Source organism: Agelaius phoeniceus, chromosome 11 (assembly GCF_051311805.1).
Source record: "Agelaius phoeniceus isolate bAgePho1 chromosome 11, bAgePho1.hap1, whole genome shotgun sequence".
Lineage (NCBI taxonomy): Eukaryota > Metazoa > Chordata > Aves > Passeriformes > Icteridae > Agelaius > Agelaius phoeniceus.
This window is the reverse complement of record NC_135275.1, coordinates 17,007,381-17,028,161: the sequence shown is the minus strand read 5'-3', so window position 1 is coordinate 17,028,161 and position 20,781 is coordinate 17,007,381. Positions and strand designations below refer to the sequence as shown.

At 44.3% G+C, this 20,781-nt stretch overlaps 1 protein-coding gene across 30 annotated transcripts in view; it reads left to right on the top strand.

Annotated features, from left to right (window-relative positions):
• MAGI1 (membrane associated guanylate kinase, WW and PDZ domain containing 1) overlaps positions 1-20,781 on the top strand; it is a 337,478-nt gene that overhangs the window by 262,808 nt on the left and 53,889 nt on the right. For 13 of the 30 annotated variants that reach the window (XM_077184419.1, XM_077184415.1, XM_077184413.1 and 10 more), the window contains exons 5-12: positions 1,437-1,647; positions 4,910-4,992; positions 7,793-7,831; positions 12,141-12,198; positions 14,451-14,539; positions 15,464-15,556; positions 18,309-18,491; positions 20,092-20,712. In XM_077184419.1, the coding sequence (XP_077040534.1) occupies positions 1,437-1,647; positions 4,910-4,992; positions 7,793-7,831; positions 12,141-12,198; positions 14,451-14,539; positions 15,464-15,556; positions 18,309-18,491; positions 20,092-20,712 (1,377 nt within the window). The remainder of the gene's footprint in view (positions 1-1,436; positions 1,648-4,909; positions 4,993-7,792; positions 7,832-12,140; positions 12,199-14,450; positions 14,540-15,463; positions 15,557-18,308; positions 18,492-20,091; positions 20,713-20,781) is intronic. The other 17 variants (XM_077184428.1, XM_077184429.1, XM_077184427.1 and 14 more) reach the window with 6 other exon arrangements.

Below are 20,781 nucleotides of genomic sequence, written 5' to 3'. Positions count from 1 at the left end.
CTTGCCTTCATTAAATGAGCACAGAATCAGGAAGAGAGTTATTTCTCATATAGCAAAGTGATTCCTTATGCTTATTTCACATGAAAGTGTGCTAGCCATATTAAAATGCTCCTGCTTCCCTAGGAGACCTCTGGGCAACTTGTGTTTTCCAGATTTTGGCATGTTTGTACTCTCAGTTTTTAGCTGGCGATGATTCTTTCACGCTTCTTTATGTTGTCATCTTCTACCTAAAAATATCAAACTCCAGGAGGGCTGAAAAGCAAGCACTGAGGGTACTGGTATAGTCTAGATGTTTTTCTTCCTGTTCCTCCCAGTGTTCTTCTCTTTTGGTAATGGCAGCACACGGACTAGAATAATGCAGGAGCTGTTTCCAGGGCTGTGGGCTGTGAACTGAGGATGTCCATGGTCTCTGGTGTGGAGAGCAGGGAAGGTTCTGTCTGGGAAGCCCCTTCAGCCCCTCTCCTTGGGGACTTGGCAGAGGGTGACACTGATCTCCGTTTTTTGCTCAGTGCATTGTCAAGCTGTGCTTGTACTGATGCTCTCAGGGGATGTGGAAGTGCTGCCATAAATTTTCAACACCTCCAAGAGCCAAACAGAGAAAGTCCCTTTGGTGGACAAAAGGTTTATTTTAGAATTTGTCCATTGTTGCCAAAACCTCACTGTGAAGGAGCGAGGGCAAAGACCTGTTTATTGGGGAGCATTTACTGTCATTAGTGATGGGAGGGGATGAGCAGCATTGTTTCATGGATACAGCTCAAAACTGCATGGATACAAGCATCAGAAATATTTCCTTAGAGGGATAAGGGCCAGATACAGCATAAAATTCTCCTGACTGACTTTGACTGCAAGGATACTGTGATGAACCTTGGAATAAACCTCCTCAGACAGCAAGAATGGGCACTAGTGAGCAGCAACATGTGGACACATGGTACAGTGCTGACATTCATTTTAATTTTTAATTTAAAATAACACACTGCACTGAAGACACTTGCCATTAGCTTGTTGACTTTGAGCTTCTGGCAACATTTTGCACTTGTAAAATCTCTTTTGATCATTCTTCAAACAAGAAATTTTATCCTCCTAATCCTGTCCCACAGTTGGCACTGCAGGGGTGAACCTGTAAGCCTGCTTGAAAGCACACTGAACTCCTCTACACCAGCGAGCCCTGGCTTCAGACAGCTTGGAGGAATGTGGTACCTCAGCAGGGCCTGCTGGAGCTCATCACAGCTCCTGGTTTGTTTGGCTGGCAGAGGGTGTGTGGGCACGGAGAGCTCGCCCCTGCTGCCTCAGAGACTGCCGGGGCTCTGCCCTCGCTCCATCTGCTGCTGCGTCTCGTGAATTTAAAGGCAAGGAGAGGAAAACCGGCAGGATAAACCTGGAGGAGCAAACAGGGAAGGAGAGGGCTGATTGTCACTTGTATCTGTGTTTGTTCACAGCAGAGTCTGGTGACCAGGACGAGCACAGCGCGCGCATTGGGAGAGAGGCAGCGCCCGCGTCCGCGATTGAGAGGCACACCCACGTCCCCACCACGGACCCATCTCAGAGCCTCCCCCAGTACCTACCTCCTGCTGCCGAGGATAACCTAGGTCCTCTGCCAGAAAACTGGGAGATGGCCTACACGGAGAACGGAGAAGTCTATTTTATAGAGTAAAGCACATTTTTGTTGTTCTGATTCCATCTCTCCACCTCTCTTTGGGCATAAAGTGAACCTCCATGGATGCGTTTGTGTGTGTATGAAATATTTAGTGTATACAGTTAGGTTGCAGAGCTGTTAGCTCTTTACTGCTTCTGAAGGGGGTTTGCATTTCCTGATTGGATTAACATCCAAATTACTCCTGAGTTCCAAGGCAGAGGGAATTGCTTGTTTTATGAGGGTAGTTACAAAAGCAATGGACACTTATAAAATACAGGCCAGTTGTTTTCATGGGTGAAATGAAAGCTCCTAATTGGAAGGGCTGAGACTTCATTCTGTGCATAATGCAGCAGAGGGGATTCCTCCAGTCCGGTGCAGCAGAGACAGGGATGGGCTCCGTGTGTTGTCCCCTTGTCACAGCAAAGGGGCCAAATGCGTTAATGTTCTCCAGTGGCTTGCAAAAGGTACAGCTCAGTGCAGGGTAGGCACAGCAAGTTTGGAACACCTCAAGCTCTGCAGTCTTTGCCTAAGAGCTGATTGCTGTCAGCAGTTTTATGATGATATTGATTTTTTTCATGCCATAAATAATAGTCTCAAATTATACTTGTCTAAATTTATTGAGGTAGGAGTAACTTATAAAATAGGAGCTGTTAGTGTAAGAGATGTCTTGCACAGAGTTTAGCTAGACATTAACACTCAATTAGCCTTTGAAACTCAAACCCTTAGCTGCCAAGTAGAAGAGGGGTTGAGGAATTGATTTTGGATTTGATGGTCTGTTTAATGCAGTTGTGGAAACCCTACCAGAAGCCAATGCCCAGTTACTGCAGAAGAACTTCCTCTGTTAATTAGCCCTGTCTCCTGTGGAGGGTTACACTGGATCAGGGCTGTGGGGGCAGCAGTCCTGCCTCATCATCAGGAGAGGAGACTTTTGGACAGGGCATGGGGAAGGTTCAAGAGCAGGTTTTCCCCTGGCTGCAGTGGCAAGGGAACACGTGAGAGAAGAATATCTGCCAGAATATCTGAGGAACTGGGTGACTGAGGGCACCACAGCAGCCCTTCTTCATCTGGGAGAGGGCTGCTCTAAAAAAGGCCATTTTCCAGGGCACTCTCAATTACCTGAAGAGGCTCCAACAGTCCCTGAGTGTAAGACAAGGTCAGAAGAAGGCAGAATGCAAATTATCATCAGATGAAAACAGGATGAGTACATTACCCTGAGCACGGCTTTCTCCCCTCACTGCGTCCTCAGGGTGCCTCGTTATTTCATGTACTCTCTGCCCTTTATATAGAGAACAGCCTAATAGCCCGTTCAGCCTGCCATTTTCCCCCTTGGAGAGGACAGATGATGAGCAGTAAGTGCTGGCCAAGCAGTCAGCTGCTCCCCTTTTTGACCCCACAGGGGCCCCTGCTGTCCTTCCTTACAGGTCCTTCCATTGGGGTTCCGCTGCTGCCACCATCGATTTCCCCAAGCCCACCCCCATGGCTGCTGTGTCTGTGGTCTATGAACAATGCAGGACTGCAGCACCTCTGAATAATTTGTCAGGAGAATCATGTGTGTGTTGGGAAAACACAGCCTGTGAGATAGGCCTGTGTGATGTGAAGCTCTGGTAGCAGCGCCCGCACCCTCCCTGCAGGGCGGTTTGAGGAGATGCTCCCATGGGGCTGATTTTGTGCATGAACCTGTTGGTGTGGATGCAGCACTGAATGACTGCAGTTCTATTAATTCTGAGGACACCCTGAGCTTAGAAACCATTTAGTTTGATTTGTATCAGATTAAGAAAGTGAACTAATGAGCAGTGTGGACCCAAGCTGGCTCAGATGTCTGTTCCAGCATCTGTGGATCTCTGGATATCAAGTCAGGGTGGTGAAGGGAGCAGCATGAGCTTCTTGCACAGAACCAGTGCAGGTCCAGTGGGGCCAGGGCTGTGTGTCAGATAACCAATCCTGATCTAGCTGGAGCAATTTGGTTCTTGAGATATGTTTCTCTGGTGCTTTAATTGGGATATTCATTTTCCCAGTCCCCTGTTATCTGTGCATGTAACAGGTCTAACACAATCCTTTCCACCTGAGAGTGTGATCTGAAAGGTGTTTAGCTAAATTTTCTGTGCCTCAGCAAACTACACTGTTGTGAGCCTTTGCTTAGCAAGTACAAAAAGCCCCTCTGCTTTATTTTTGTTAATTTTCCTGACTTGCTGAATTTCTGCCATTCAGTTTTCTGGGTGCTGATCAATTGCTCTGAAGCACACATAAGGATTAAACACATTTGCTCATCCTGCCTTGGGAGGGCTGAGTAGTAGGATGTGTAAAACAAGGACCTTTTATTTACTCACTCAGATCCTGGGAGCAGGGCTGGCCCCTTTTCTTCCAGTACAATACAAGTTTTCTGGTTGGTTGTTAGTTCCTCAGGGATCATGGCCCTCATTACAGAGCCCTCATGAGACTGCTGTGAGGCTAAAATTCAGTTTGTAAAACTCTTTGAGACCTTGAAGGAGAAGAAAATAGCATTACTACGCTATTGAAACTTAAAACTGTTAAGCAATGTTAGAGGCTAAGCTAGATAAGTGATACCTCAGGGACTGCAGGTTGTGTCTAAGATGACACCAGGTTGTAGAAGAGGCATTATATTATCAGATTGTCTGCTTATGCAAATGAAATTATGGAAGAAAATAACTTCTAGAAAAATGTGTTTTAAGCCTGTTTACTATGCAACCTTCACCGCTGGGACTGGCATCGTGAGGCTGTCAGGGGACTTGTGGAAAGGAAGAGTTGAAAGTAAAGCTGCTCAACTTCCATCAAAGGCTTAGACAGAGCATTTTTATTTGTGTAATTATAAAGTTTTCAGTCAAAACCATTTTTGACTAATGCTTGGGTCAACTCTAGACATGTCAAAGGTCTTTTGTAGGAACAAAGCTCACTGAATAATTTAGTGAGGAAGGGAAACTCCTGCCTTTATCTCAGAGACAGCTCTGGGAATTAAAAACAAGCCACCAAAGACAAAAAAATTGGAAATTAATATTATAATATTGCAGCATTCACATGCCTCTTTCCAGTCAGGAGTGCTGATTTGTGTTTTTTACTTGTTACCTTTGTGTTTTCAATGCCAAAGTTCTTGTGATTTGGTCGACTAGTTTGCACAACATCCAATAGTAGAGCTGTTTCTTTGAATCAAAAGTAAGTCTCCAGGTCTGCTGAATAGTAAAGAGGATATATACTTTTATGTCATGGATACTTCAACTCTGCTTTATTAACAAAGGTTTTATTTCCATTTTTGGTTTCCAGCCATAACACAAAAACAACATCTTGGCTAGATCCACGGTGCCTGAACAAACAGCAGAAGCCTCTAGAAGAATGTGAAGATGATGGTAAGGGACGAAAAATAGTGACATAATACTGTGTTTGGTCCATTCCTAGGTGACTTTTTTCCTTTTCCTTCTCTCTTTCTAGTAACTAGTATTCAGAAAGGCTTTCAAAAATTTTAAAAATATTTTTCAGTAAGTACAAAGAGACAATATCCATAATGTTGTAAAATCGCTGTGAATGTAAAACAGCCATTGAGGTGCCAGATCATTTAATAAAAATCAAGGAGGTGCTACAAGTAAGTTTTTGCAAAGGCATTTGAAGAGCCACTGATGCTGAACAAGACTCAAAGCTGTCTGACATGTTTGCTTCTTGGATCTCTGTGTGGGAGGGAGTGACTGAGTCTCTGCGTGCTCCGCTGTGTTCCGCTTCAACCACCTGCTTCAAGTGGATTGAGAGAGTTATGTTGCTGTTTCCTTGTTTGAGCAGAAATAACTCAATTGCTTCACTTGTGCTGTTAAATGCTGACAGTCTGTGCCGTGTTGTGATTGCTGAAACGAGTTCTATTTGAAAGTGTAGGTTTCTGACACTGAAAATTTGCACTGAGATTTGGTATTCCTTGAGATGTTGGAAATGCAAGCCACTGTCCTATTTAGAGCAGCCAAATGCAGGACTGTTAAAGGAGGTCCCTTCCTGGCCTCTTTAATGAGATGTTGCAAGAAAAAGTGAGTTATGAAAATAAATATTTGGGAAAACCTGTGAAGGAATTTTGGTCTACTGACCGAGAAAGGTGATGGAATTGAAATTGGCTAATACAGGCCTGTCATGGTAGACACTTCTTAAAAGTGGGTTTCCTTCATCAGTGTTGGTGCTGTCCTTGTAAAATCAGTTTTCATAATACAATGAACCACCTACTGGTGTCAGTCATCTTAATAAAAATCACAATTTTATTTCAGAAAAGAATCAACTCAATCCCTTTTCACTGTTAGGTTCAACTCTGGCCTCCAGAACTGCTGGTAACTGTTTTTACACATGTAGTAGTGTTTCACCCTCTCCTATCTTTCACTTGTGAGATTTTGCAGGGTGTGAGAATTTACCTCTGCAGTCTAGGCTGCTGTGATGAAGCAGGTCACCAACTTGCCAGAGCACAGTGCAGGATACCCTCAAACCACAGGGATGTGCCAGGCAAGGAGCACCCAGCACCACAAGGCTTTAGAGGGTGACTGAGCTCCTCTGTTACACAGTTTGAAGGCTCCTCGCAGAAGGGAAAGTCTTTCTCTTGTCCTCTTAGCAATTATAAAGCAAACATTGGAATAATTTGTTTAATTTGGAATAGAAACATACAGCTGGTATTATTGTATTTCATTGAGTTCATCATTTTGGAGAGCAGTGGCATCTTTGTTTATCAACTCCTTAAAATCAGCTAATTTCATCTTCCCACACACCCCTTCACTTCATTCACCAAGTTGCTCATTAATGGATATTTTTAACATTCACTAGTTTAACCAGTTGCTTCATAGTTACAGTAGTGCTCTGCAATGCTTTGCTTGGCTGCTCTAATCTTGTTTAGCACATAAGAATAATAATGTTTTAAAAAGCAGGGAGGAGAGAAGGTTAGTTAGGTTAGTTTTGCTTTGTCATAGAAGCTGGATGGTTTTTGGCAAGGGTCACTGTTGTGTGTCATTCCTTAAGAGTCAGTGGGATGACTCCTCTGTTTTGTTTGGTGTGTGTGTGTGCGTGTGAGTTCCCAGGCTCATCCAACCCTCTTTATAGATTTTATAAATATTAGATATTGTTTCAGATTTGTTTGGGTGCAGTTAGTTGCCTTGTGCTTTTGTTTCATCAGGCTACGTGTCCTTTTTTACTTGTTTCCCACTGTTTAGGCTATCAAAGGAAATTGCAATTAGTATTTCACACTAATGGTCCAAAACAACTGCTTTGATAGAATATTTTGCAAAGAGATCATGGAAGTAGTTTTTTGGGTGTCCAGATGTTTCAACCCCACAACCTCTGTTTGCTTCTGTCATTCATTTATGTGGCTTAAACTTTGCTATACTGGGTCCAAGATTGTTTTTACCATCTTTGTTCTGGTTTTGTCACCATCTTTCATTTTCAGACTGCATTATTATTATTTATAGGCCAAGCAATACTTTAATCATCTGTGTCACTGTTAACTTATTAATATGGAGCAGATAATGATAAATGGAGCAACAGCGAATATTGATGGCTTTGTGTCTTTGAAAAATTATGTGATCTTTGTCCCAGGTGCCCTGCTAAAACTGGTGCATTCCTGTCTGTGCCTCACCAGTGCATCTGGACTGGGGGTCTGTGCCTCCAGTTAAACAAGGCTTCATGCCTATCTAAATCATCTGAGTAGGACGGTGAAGTCTGCTGGACCTTGTGCGCACATAAATTTAGATGCTTTCTTGAAAACCTTGCTACATTAGTTCCTTGTTTAGGTGCAAGGTTTTCCTCTCAGATTCCTTCATTAATATCCAGATCTGGCCTTCTGATAGATCCATGTGTCTGTAGAACAGATTGCAAAGGTTGGACTGTAGGATCTGAGGGAAAAGCCTCACTACAGTGAGAACATCACAATTTCATGACTTTGCCATATCAAACCATCACATGGAAGTAGTCCATTGATGAAGATGTTTTGAGAGTGCAAGAACCACTTTTTTCATTATCTGCATCAGATCCATCAATATTCTGATCACTGGAGCGTGCTAAATGGGAAGCTTGGGCTTGGTGTGTAGAAAATTAGTGCTGGTTCTGCTGTTTGCTCTAGGGAATTTCTTGCTTGGGGCTGGTATCTGAAATTTTCTTTTAATTTTTTCTGTCTCATTTACTGCTCTTCCCTTGGAGAAGAAGGGGTGCACACGGAGGAACTGGACAGTGAACTAGGTAAATCATCCATCTCTCATTTTGATATTTGACTTCAACTACACTGTTTTGAGCCTTTAATTACTTACTTTCTCCTTTGTATCATTTTGCATCTTTAGTTTGTTTTTTTTTTATTTCAATAGGAGTAATTTATCAGCAAAACTTCCCCAGCACACAAAGCATTTATCTTTCCCTAGCTTCAGATCTGTGGTGCTTTTCTTACTGATTCAGAGTTTGAAGAAAGCTAGAGAGCCCCAATCTTGCAAAGTTGTTTCGAAGCTGCTTCCTCCTGGACTCTGCAGAAGTTGGGATCTTTTCCTTTGGCATCTCTGGCTCCAGGAAAAAGCTCATAGATGCCAAAGATGAAATGAAGTAGCTCATGATGCTTTTTCACTGGGGCCCAAGACATTTCCCAGACAATAGAAGCTAAATGTGATTCAGAAAGTTTAAGTATTACATCGGATGCTTCAGCTGAGCTCGTGAATGAAACAGCTTAAAATTTTCCCTCAGTCAGTGATTTTATAAACAGATGATTTTCAGTGATGTGGTACACTTTTATTTGCTGCATCTCTTTGTGAAGGATGCTGTCTGGATATCTAATCTCAGCAGTGCTCATTGTGTTTATACTGATGGCAGAGGTAGTTGTTATTTCTGTTCAGCTATGCTCTAGTGCACTCGCAGAGCTGAAGGGATAAGAGGTTGCATAGGATTTTATTTCCACCAGGACTATTATTGCTTTTTAAAAGGACTGTAGTTACAGTTCATAGTTCTGCATACTGGAGGAATTGTATTACCAGAGAATTAAGCTCTGGTTTCTGTAATGACTTGCAAGGAAGTGTATTCTGCTCCCTGCCTCTGGGTGACGGATTCGGCATCAGCAGCCAGCAGTGGACTTGGAACGCTGCTCCACGAATGGTTCTTCTGAATAATATTCCTGGAATAAAATGCCTAACTTCTCATAGAGCAATTTGAAAGAAATGACAATTTAAAGAAGAATGCAGTCTCTTTAGTGGTCCATGAGTGTTATGTGCAGTTTGCACAAATGATCATCAGCAGACCAAGTAGCATCAGAAGTAGGTGGATGCACATCAACAATCTGCAAAGAGTTCTCACTAAGGTCTTCACAACCAGTGACTTAAAATGAGAGGGAGGTTTTAAAAAAGCAAACTTAGAGGCAATATTAAACAGAAATTACCCTTCTTTCAGTCTGCTCTCAGAAACTAGTGCAAGAGCAGAGCTGAAAAAAATAGATGCAGGAAAACTCATTCATTGATAAGCCTGACCCCAAATCTGCAGGCACTTACATACACAAGTTCTGCTCCAACATCATGAGATTTTCCCTTTGTTTCAGTGCAGATACGTTTTATTGAGCTCACAGCCCATCAATATGCTGTTGAGATGTGCAAATGTTGCAGTGTAAAGAAAGACATTTCCAAATTACTCAATTGGTTACAGCAACATTAAGGAGAGGGCGTGAAAACTTAGTATAGTTGTAGTAACTCAGGTCAGTAAAACTGGTTGGCAAGGCCTATTTAGTGCCTTAACTTATCAACAGTTTCTGTTCTAAATATCAGAAGATTAAGACTTGAGGCATTTCCACAACTTCTTGTTTTCCAGTGAGCTGTGGAGTAATAGGTCACTGCATTTTAACAGAGGGCTGTTCTTCAGACACAAAAATTTAACCTATAAAGCAGAATTTGACATGGCTTGGACCAACCCTCCTGGCTTCACAGGGAGCAGTAAGAGCTGAGTGTGCTGAGTTCCTCTCCAGCTCCTTCACAGTCGTGCATGGCTGCAGCTGAAATACCTGGTGGCTAGAGAAGTCATTTTTTAGGAATCCATCCAGCCCTTCTGTATGTAGGGCAGGATAATAGAGCATCTCAACAGGATATCCATGTGCTTATCCAAGGCTTAAAATTGTGGTATTAGATATGTGTCTATTGAATTTACCCACCTACTGATACATGCTCTGAGACTGCATTGGTGCTGCATGGATGTACCAAAATAAAAACCATATGGCTCACTATGGCTCCTAATGATGTGAAATGCTTTTTGAAATCTCATATTTGTGATAAAATCTAATGCTCTGGGTCATCTTCAGTTTGGCAGGAGAGATAAAGAAAGGAGATGAATAATTTAAAGCAGCTGAGAAACTAGGCTGCAGCATGGTTATGGAGAATATTGTCTTTTACTTTAGAGAACTTCTGGAAGCTTGTAGGAGTCGAAAAGTGCATCTACATAATCATCAAGAAATGTGTTAAAAGCTGCAGTTTTGTATATTGTTATATCTGAAAACATGGAGATTTGTTCCTTTGAAAAAGCTGCAGAGATAGTAAACTGGAAAGATTTTGGCATAGTGCAATTTTTGGGGTTAGTAAAGTGCTGGTATTCTGATACTTTGTGAAAATACTTTAAATGGGAAGAAAAAAAAAGAAATTAACTATCGAAACCTTTTGTGAGCAGGAGAAAGAAAACAATTTTTTTTTTGCTTAAACTTTAAAAATAAAAAAGCACTTAGCAGTGCAAAACAGACAAAAGATATTTAGCATGAGAACTGCTGGAACTCATTCGAAGGCATTTGTGCATCACTTCTCCTTTCCCTCATTGACTTTTTATTTTTCTTTCACCCCAGCTTGATCTCTTTACCATTCTACCTTCACCACGGTCAAGAACCTAAATGGATACAACAGCTTGTGATTTTCCCAACTGCATGCTAGGTTGTAATTGAATCACAGTGAAACTCTTGGAGCCATTCCCATGGTGCTCTCACCTTCTGGGACTCCTCTGCAAACCTGAGAGTTCCCTTTGTGAAAACACTTTCCAGATTGGCCTCTAGCTTTCTGACCTTTTCTCAGATAAACTTGCAGGGTGTAAAGGAATATCTAATTCTGAAGTGTTCAATCTCTGCTGATAAAAACATGGAGTTTTTTCATGCCCAGAAGTTAGCATTGGCTTGCATTTAATGGCTTATGTCTCAAGGAATCCAAAGATGTTAAACACAATGAGGATAAAATAATGATAAGAATGGAAAACCTACCTTTTATCTGCAATTAAGGGACATGTGGAGCAAAACCTGTGAAAGTTGATTTCATCTGATCTCCAGCCAATTCTGAACACAAACATAAACTTTGAGTAATTAGTCTATGTGTGTTTGTATAGATTCTGTTCCTCTCCAGTCTTGAGATATTTCTATCCTTATGGCAACATTATTCTAATTAATGGGCCATTGTTGATTCTATTGGCTCAGCAATTGATGCCATTAATGGAAATAAATCTCTGCATTTGATAATGAGCAAACATAGATTACTGTCGGTGTTGACAAATTTCATGTTAAATTCTGACAAATTACTTTGCATGAGCTATTTGAACTTGTATTATCCAACAGTGTTGGGTTTTTTCTATATTTAAATGAATGGTGGGTCCACATGTGCACAGTCCATAGTGTGGTGGAGGTTTAAATGAGTGGCACGAGGATCAGGCCCTTAAGTAACACATACAGCTTTAATAACCCTGTTGGATGCTGAAGTGATTGCATTGCATTCACTAATTACAGTTAAAGTACTGTCTGCAGCCTAGAAAATCAACAGGAACAAAAGCAGATCCAGTTAAAAATGTTAATTTCATCTTCAGAACAGTTTTTTGTCAATTATGGTAATGAAAGGAAGGAAATCTCTGTTCCATGTGACTGTGGCAGTGTGTGTTCTTACATGAAGTGTTGTGCAATGAAATGCACCCATGTGCCAGCCCCTCCTGGGTGGGTTCCATTCTTTGGCATACATGTTAAATCCACCTTGTCCTGGTTTTGTGTTGGGCTCATGGCTGAGCACTGCAAATCCCAATGAAGAGTAAAAAAATTCCTCATTTCTGCACTGGTGAGCATAAATGGCTCAGCCCTGGTACAGGAGGTGGAAGTGGTCCCTGTCAGTGTTTTTGCCATAGTCTCACCCACCTTCATGGGTTGGTGCTGAAATCCCCTGGCCTTTCCTGCATGGATTTCCCCTGCAGTGCTTCCTCCAGGGCCACTGGCCATGGTGGAGGAACCAAGGGGGCACTTGAGGCAGTCCCAGACTGGAAATTTATTGAGCATTTGCTCATTTAATGCAAAAAGCAAATCAAACATTGACCATTGTGGGCATTTCCCAGTGATGACCCAGCACAGGGGGCACAGGCTGGGGTGTTGTGCCAGCCCTCCAAAGGGGGCTGTGATCCTTCTGAAAAGTACCCAAAGCAAGGCCTGATCTACTGATGAGTTTTGCACGTTGGGCAGGAGCAGCTGCCTGTCAGAAGAAACCTGCCCTGGAGGCTTCAGTAATGCTTTTTCTATTTCCAGAGTTGCCTGCTGGTTGGGAGAAAATAGAAGATCCTGTATATGGTGTCTACTATGTAGAGTAAGTGCTGCTGCCTGCTCTGCTGGGGCTGCTGGGGGGAGGAGGGGTCCCTGCACCCACCCTGTGCTTTGCTGGTGACACCTGAGACCAAGGAGGAGGAGCAGGAGGAGACCCTGGCCCAGGACAGGCTGGGGGATGTCACAGGGTCTGGGAGAGGGCAGCCCTGTCTGGCCATTCCCCACCCACCCCAGAGTGGGCTCAGGGGACACAGGAGTGCCCTGGGAAGGGGTTAAGCTCAAAGAAGGCAGGAGCAATCTGGGATGTGAGGAGCCCCAGCACCTCACAAATTATAATGTTCTATCCAGAGAACATTAGTGAGTGTGCATTTAGCTGAGTTTGGTGGGCTTTGTGCAGCCCTGTGCTCACAAAATGAGTGTGCAAAGCAATCCACCAGCCAGCTGGGTCAGAAGATGCTCAAAAGGAGGATTGGAGAAGATGGTGTGACCAAACAGCCATGGCAGAGGCTCTTCCATCAGGCTGTGTGACAGTGAATGGAATTACAGGTTTAATGGGACTCCCTGTGGAATTAGAGCAGCTTCTCCTTTATCGACATGTTGGATTGCTCCTTTGGGAAACCAGAGATCCCAGTTCTGTTTCATCACTGACCCCATAAAATGAATTTTTAATTATGTGTACACTCCTGTCTAGTAGGATGGCTTATGATAGCCCTCAGAGTAGACATGGAATACAGTTTCTGTCTGCTTTGGCTCATTTCTGACCCTACCATCTGTGCCTAGGGAAACAAGGTTAGCAAACTGTGTAATTAAGGCTTGACATTTATTTACCAAAGACATCAAGAATATTTTTCAGCTATTAAATGCCATGCCAAGAGATCTTTACAGGATATTGTCCTGTCACTTTATATACACATGCCTGTTAGTTTTGTGGCACTCCTTACTAATGGAATTAAATCAAAAAGTAACTTCAATGAGGCAATAATTTTATTTTACTTGCTGTCTCTAAGCTAGCATGATGGTTGTAATTTTAGCATTTGTCTCTGTCCCTTCAAATCAGGCACTTTGTTATTACATAATAGTTTTTATTGAGAGACAATTGTATCATGAAAAAGTTTATATCATTTTTAAAATAGTTATAATTTTTTCTTGGCTCTCCAAAGATATCTTGAAATGGGAAATCTTTTTCAGTGAGTGAGTTAGAGCTCACTTTCAGTGACGTAGACCTCACTAACTTGTTTTTTATTTAGTAAGTTAAATATTTTTCTAGTGATTTAATATTGATCTTTAACAGAAAAATTTCTGAATGTAAATCCCTGGAGTGCTTCTGTCACAATTACTAGAAAATATGGTTGGTTTTCATGTGGGTTTTTTTATAAAGCCATACTGGATAAGAGACAGTATAATAGCTATTACTCTTAATGGTAAACTTTGCTTTGTATACAAATATAGGCTTTAAGGTAATATATTTTTTGAAGTCTACCTGTTCCTCTGCTGTAGCAAAATCTCTACTGAAAATGGCTCTTGAGCAGTTGGTGAGCCATTCAGGGAGTCCCAGCCCTGCCCTGCCACCCCAGCATCTGTGGCTGCTGTCCTTCACTTGGTTTCATAAGGTGGTGAATCCTCTGTTGAGTGCATGCCTTGTGTGCTGTGATGGGACTGGGCTCATTATTTTTTCTTTTCCTGGAACTGGTACAAAATATTGGCTCTCAACATCTCATAGTGCTCAAAAGCTGCCTGAGGAAAGCAGCTGAAGTTTCACTAAATGCTGGTTTCCCCTGGGAGTATTTGCTGGTGGCTGATTCTGGATAGATTTTGATCCATTTGGAGCCCAGCTCATAGCCTGCATCCCTGCAGGTATTTTTAAGACACCCTGTGTGCATTGATCAGATTGCTGACAGATGTTGGGGTTTGTTTTGCTTTGTTTTGTTTTTAACTTGGGTGAGCCAGGAAATGACTGCACCTCTGGGAATCTGATTAAAGCAGGGATGATACAGGCCTGTCTTTTAAAATGCAATCAGACAGTATGCCTTTCCTGCTGTAGTCTCATTTTTCACAGATAGATCACTAATGTATTTGAAGGAATTACCCATCCCTACTCGAGACATCATATCAATACCAGAATCTGCTTGTTTTTCTAAATACTCTTTTTGGATGAGCCTTGTTCCACACCCACTGCTGTTGGGTTTGTTTGGGATTTTACTCCTTTCCTCAGAAAGAGGAGTTGCAGTGCCTGGCCCTCATTCCTGCCTGTTGCACCAAGGGTTTCCCTAATTCATGGCTCTCTTCCATCTCCAGCCACATCAACCGGAAGACACAGTACGAAAACCCAGTCCTGGAAGCCAAGAGGAAGAAGCAGCTTGAACAACAGCAACAGCCTCCAGAAGGTTGGCACCCTTGAGGGCATGGTGGGTGGGGTGTTCATGGGGGAATGTCCTCCCTGACATCCTGCCAGTGTTTGTCCTTCCCTCCATGGCCTTAGGGTGGAAAGGCAAAGTGATGTGCATGGCAAAGGCTCTGTCTGTCCTGCACAGAAGATGCAGCAAAGGAGGAAATCTAAGCTGGATCACTTACGTGTAGAAGGTTTCTATCTTGTTAAACAGGAGAGATTTTCCTTTGTATGTCCTTTGTTTCTGGAACGTTTCTAGACTTTCCAGAGACAGCTAAAACACATTTTCCTCTTCAGTCTGCTCCATGAAGTCAGTCCCTGTAGCTGTTGTTGTTCCAGTCTGCCCTGGGACTCAGGCTGTCAGAGGGGATGAGGAGTGGGCTCTTACATGCACCAGATAAACCCTGCATGAGAGATTTCTTAAACCAAGACCTTTGTATGTTGTCAGGCTCTAAAATCTGAGGTAATTTCCTTATTTTGAAACACTTTTAAAAAATTGTTTTCCTACCTCTCGGCCCCTTTTTTTTTTCTTTCTTTTTAATTTTTTTCTTCAAATTTTTCTTCTTCTGCAGTGAGGGCCCTGTGGCATTTGGGTTTGTTCTTCCACTTAGAAGCCATGAGTGGCACAGGGAGTAGATTTCAATTTCATGTCAAGTCCACTTAGATGCAAATCACATCCCAAGTTTCAGTGTGAGATAGGATGTTCCAGCAGATGGATCAGTTGACCTGGATATAGAGATCCTTCAGAACTGGTTTTTGGCCATCCCATTCATTGCATTCCCTCTGTCTGTGACTCTGTTTCCTCTCTTGCCATGCTTCTCACCTCTCCTCTGCTTGACCTCCACACTCCCAGCGTGTGCACATGCAGCAGCTCTGGGTGCTGTTGTGAAACCAGTAACATTTCCCTCTCTGCCCTCTCTAGAATGGACAGAGGAGTGTCCATCTCTCCCTCCACCTGCTGCTCCAAACCATGTTTCAAACAACCAAGAGGCAGCTCGGGAAGCACCTGTACAAGGTAACAGCCTTGTTAAACCAGTTGGAAAAGAGCAACAAGGTTTTTTTCCCTGAGAATTCCCTCAGCCACCACAAGGGCAGTATTTCCAGGACTGGTGACACACCAGGCCCTGTGCCTGCTTATCTGAATTCCCAGATTTTGAGACTAGTTTATTCCAAGACTACATTTGTTGCTGAGTGCAAGAGGTGAATGAGATTTGATGCACACATCAAAAAGAGGATTGTGGCTATTCTCTGTGTAGTGTTCCAAGTTTTCAAACACAGTGGGCTTACTCAGAAGTTGTACTTTTGTACATGTACTCTGGGCTCTTACAGCCTTATTTATTGTGTCAGTGGTCACAGACCAGTTGTTTGCCTTAAATAACTCACCAGACAGGACATGAATCATTCCTGAATTTGCAGCATGAGCTGAAACATTGCCAGGTCAGGTCACCAGCAAGGGCAGGGAGTTCCACTTGTACCTGTGGCAGTAAAGTGCTCTCTGGTTACAAGTGGTTGTAAGTAGGCTTAGTTTTGACTACATCTGAATTGCATAGCAAGTGAGTGGCATTGCCCTGGTCTGCAGGAGCCAGAGCCTGGGGAAGGTGAGAGGGAATCTGGCTGGAATGCCCCTTCCTGACAAAGCTGGGAGCAGCAGGAGGTGCTCCCATGGTCTCTGAAGGCAAACCTGACTGGAGTGCTGCTGTCCCAGGCAGCCTTTCCTGCCAGGAGAAGCCAGGAAGTGCTCTCTGCTGAAGATCAGCCCTTCCAAAACAGCTGTGGAATTTCACAGGACCCAAATGCCCCAGCACAGTCCTAAGGGGTATTAGAGTACATTAGAATAATCCAGCCTGGTAACAAGGAAAGAAACATGGGAGGTCTGAGGCTGGCACCCTGACCAGCCGGCACCTGAGTCATCAGAGTGCCCCAGAAATGCTGATCTGCCTCCTGGAGGCCTCTGTGGATGCCACCTTTGCCTTTCCCACAGTCAGGCTGAAGCAAGGGCTGCCCAAGCATCCACACATGGCAATGCAAAGGAGCTGTCACTCAGGGCTGATGTTGGGAGCTCAACATCACCCAACAACTCAGCCACCAAAGCTGTGCAGCAGTGTTAGAGCAGGGCATTAACCTGTCTCAGCATTAACCACTCTGAATGACGTGCCCTGGTATCTGCTGATGATTCCTCCCCTCTTTCATTCCTTCCTCTTCCTTTCTCAGTGCTGCTCCCTCTTCTCTCACTCCCCATTTGCAGCAGTTTCCATGCCTGGAGGTTTCCATCTCTCCCCCTGATGGCACTGCTGGCAGGGACGTGGGCACAAGGAGCCCTCCCTGTGCCCCTGGCAGCACTCTCACAGCCTGGGTTTTGTAGATAGACTCATTTCAAATGTGAGTTCTGTAGGAGGGATGTAGCCTGTGGTGCTGCTGGGCAAGCTCAGCCTGTGTCTGTGGGCAGACACCAGCAAGCTCTGCTTGTTCTTCTTGTCCTTTGAACCAGAAGTGAGCCCTGCTGCACTCTGCCTCTCAGCTGTGTGTGTTACCTGAGACACTGGGTTGCCCTTTGATAGTCAGGGCTTTTTTTGCAGGCTGGGGTCTGAGCAGACCATCTGCCCACGATGTGCAGGATTTCCATGTTCCACTGCCACCCTTCAAAGGCAGAAAACTACAAGTCCTCACACTGCCTCCTCATGAATAATCTTCAAATATACATTTTTTCCTCCCAGTCAAAGGCTTACAAATCTCAAATCCCCTTGCTCTCCCCCGAGGTCTCCTTTCTGAGCAGAGGCCCACAGCAATGCTGCCGAGGTGTTTGAAAGAGAGCCAGCTCTGCTGGCTGTGATACCCACTGCTGATCCCAGAGTTGTCACCAGAGGGCTTAGTGGCACAGGCTAAGCGTTAAAAACAATTAAAAGTGCAAAGGTGTTTAGTGTTGGCACTGTGAAGTGCAGCAGCCCTGATCCCTTTGCTGAGCCTGTGCAACATGCTTTGCAAGGTTGTGCTTTTGTCCATGGAGCACCTCTTTCCCTCTTAACTGTGCTCCCAGAGAGCATTCCCAGCCCTCCAGCACAGCTGCTCTGGTCCTGGGCTGCTCTTTGATTCAAACTTCACACCAGCAGTGTTTCATCCACAACAGGTAAGGAGCAGAAAGGGAAAAGGCTTCAAACAGTGTCTGAAGAACAACATCAGCCTCCTCCCCTTTTCTCCCGTGGAGGTCACAGGGCAGTAGCCATGGTGGGGCTGGGGGTTATGCTAAAGGGTATCAGTGTCTTATCAGAGCTCAGAACTTGCTTTTTGCTCAGTGGGTTGGGAGAAAGTCAAGTGGTGAAAAACATAATGATGCTTCTCTCTGCAGAAACTCTCACTGCAGACTCCAGTAGGAGGCCTCCTAACCCTGCCCCATCCTTCCCAGGATGGATACAACCACCCTAGGATAGAGATGAGACTCACATCCAGCCCAGCATTCCTAGCTTTAACACATTCCACTCTTTAAAGCAGCATGTTTTCCCTTTTGTAGCCTTGGGGCTTTGGTGAGCACGACCACAGCTAACAAAGTGCCAGGTGCTGGGGTTTTGTTCACATCTTTTACTGCATGCCTGGATCCAGGGAGACAGGCTGAGTGTGATGAGATGAGAGGCTGCAGGAGTGAAGTGCAGTCCTGTCCCTGCACACTGCTGTGTTTGTCCATGGACTCCTTGCAGTGGGGAGGGGCAGAGGAAAAAGAGATCAAACACTCTTGCCTGCCTGCTTATAGATTTTTTTCCAAACTTCCTACACAGGAAAACCTTTTTTTACACGAAACCCTTCTGAGTTGAAAGGGAAGTTCATCCACACCAAGCTAAGGAAAAGCAGCAGGGGGTTTGGCTTCACCGTCGTTGGAGGAGATGAGCCAGATGAATTCCTCCAAATCAAAAGTTTGGTGCTTGATGGTCCTGCAGCGTTGGATGGCAAAATGGAAACAGGTACTGATGCTTTATATCAAAATCACCATGAGCACTTTGGTTTGTGTTTTTGCAGCTGGTTTCAAGTGCTGTTCATAAAGGACTGTAGTCTTCCTCCCTTTCTTGGGGAAAGGCATTCAGCTTTCCTATTGGTAAGTAAGGAAGTGAAATACATTGAGGAAAATATCCAGAATCTTGGAAAAGGACATTTCATGTATTGGAATTCCATCTCAGTGTCAAAATACCAGCTGGGACACTGCCAGCCCCTGCTCTCCCCACACTGATCTGAGGAGAGGAGCCAGCAGTTGTGGGGTTCCACATCAGGCTATGGGTTCCTGCTCCCTGCTGTGGGTGATGGATTCTTGTAGGGCTGCACCACCTTGTGTTTGTGTCTCTGCCATGCTGCTTGCCTCTTTGCAAAGCTACTCCCAAGGAATGGGCAGAGCAGTAGTCCAATCTGCAACTTGCCTGTGTGGAGGCACCAAGGGCAAATTCATTTTGCTGGAGATCAGGTCCACCACAATTTAGTTGCAAAATATGAAATATGGTTTATGGTTTAGTGGTGAGCACAATGTTGCTGGGTTAATGGTTTGACTCAATGATCTTGGAGGTAGTTTTCCACCTTGATTCTATGAAATTCTCTCGGGCTTCATCTGAGGTCACAACTCCTCACTTTCAGCTGGAGCATCACAGCACTTAGCATCCCTCTTTTGCAGCCCCAGTGTTAATAAAATGACTCGTAACTTTATCAATATCTGGATTTCAGGCTGAAGTATGAGACATGACATGTGGCACTCACTGTGTCTGAGCAGTTGGTATTTGAGAGCCTTCTGTTACAGCTCCCATGTGCTCTCAATTTTGTTTCTGTCATATGTCAACGTGTAACAGTGAGAGCTGGACTTCAAAATAGCTGTGAAATGGGCCATATACCGGCATTTAAATTTGTTAATTTTTTGCATGAGCCAATTCATTTTCACTTCCAAAAACATTAATGTACATAAAGGCTTTATGCCACGAATCCACAGAGTTTTTGCTCGCCCAAGTGTCACCGCTCTGTGGCATTCACATTCTCTGAACATGATTCCTTCACCCAGAGTTTTCCTCCTGGGAAGCTGAAAGGCAGAGAGAGAGGCCTCAGAGAAAAGAAAAACAATTCTTATCTCATTTGCTTCTCCTGTCTTGTGCTCATGTGGAATGTGTTTGGGGATTGTTTACCCACAGGTGATTGTTTCATTGGATTCTGGTGTGAGTTGTTTTGACTCATTGGCCAATTAGGGCTGTGTCAAGACTCTGGAAAGAGTCACAAGTTTTGATTATTATCTTTTTAGCATTGAGTATCTTTTCTGTATTCTTTAGTATAGTATAGTACTCTTTGATATAATATAGTATAATAAAATAATAAATTAGCCTTCTAACAACATGGAGTCAGATGCATCGTTCCTCCCTGCCATGGAGCTTGCTGTGAATTTACAATATCGCTCCTTTTTCTTGTGCTGAAATGCTGCTGTTGCCTGTGAGTGGTAGCTGTGGGTGCTGCAGATCTGCTCTCAGGCTCTGGCCCTCCCCTTCCTGCAGTGCACAGAATGTATTTCCTTGGTCTGTCTGTCTGTGTCCGCCGCAGGGGACGTCATAGTCAGCGTGAACGACACCTGTGTGCTGGGGCACACTCACGCCCAGGTGGTGAAAATCTTCCAGTCCATCCCCATCGGAGCCAGCGTGGACCTGGAGCTGTGCCGGGGCTACCCCCTGCCCTTCGACCCCGACGACCCCAACACCAGCCTGGTCACGTCCGTGGCAATTTTGGACAAAGAGCCCATCATTGTGAACGGGCAGGAGAACTACGACTCCCCGGCGAGCCACAGCAGCAAAACAGGGAAAGTGAATGGCACAAAGGAGGCCAGGCCCAGCAGCCCGGCCGAGGTCTCCTCCAATGGACCCCACGGCTACCCCAACGACACGGTGTCCTTGGCATCCTCCATAGCCACGCAGCCTGAACTCATAACTGTGCACATAGTGAAAGGGCCCATGGGCTTTGGGTTTACTATAGCGGACAGCCCCGGTGGGGGAGGCCAAAGAGTGAAACAGATTGTGGACAGCCCGCGGTGCCGCGGCCTGAAGGAGGGAGACCTCATAGTGGAAGTCAACAAGAAGAATGTGCAGAGCCTCACTCACAACCAGGTGGTGGATATGCTGATTGAATGTCCTAAGGGAAGCGAAGTCACGTTGCTGGTGCAGCGAGGAGGTAAGGCTTCAAAACTGCTTTGAAACACCTCTTCTTGAAATTAGAAAAAGGAAAAAATGCATGTCACGA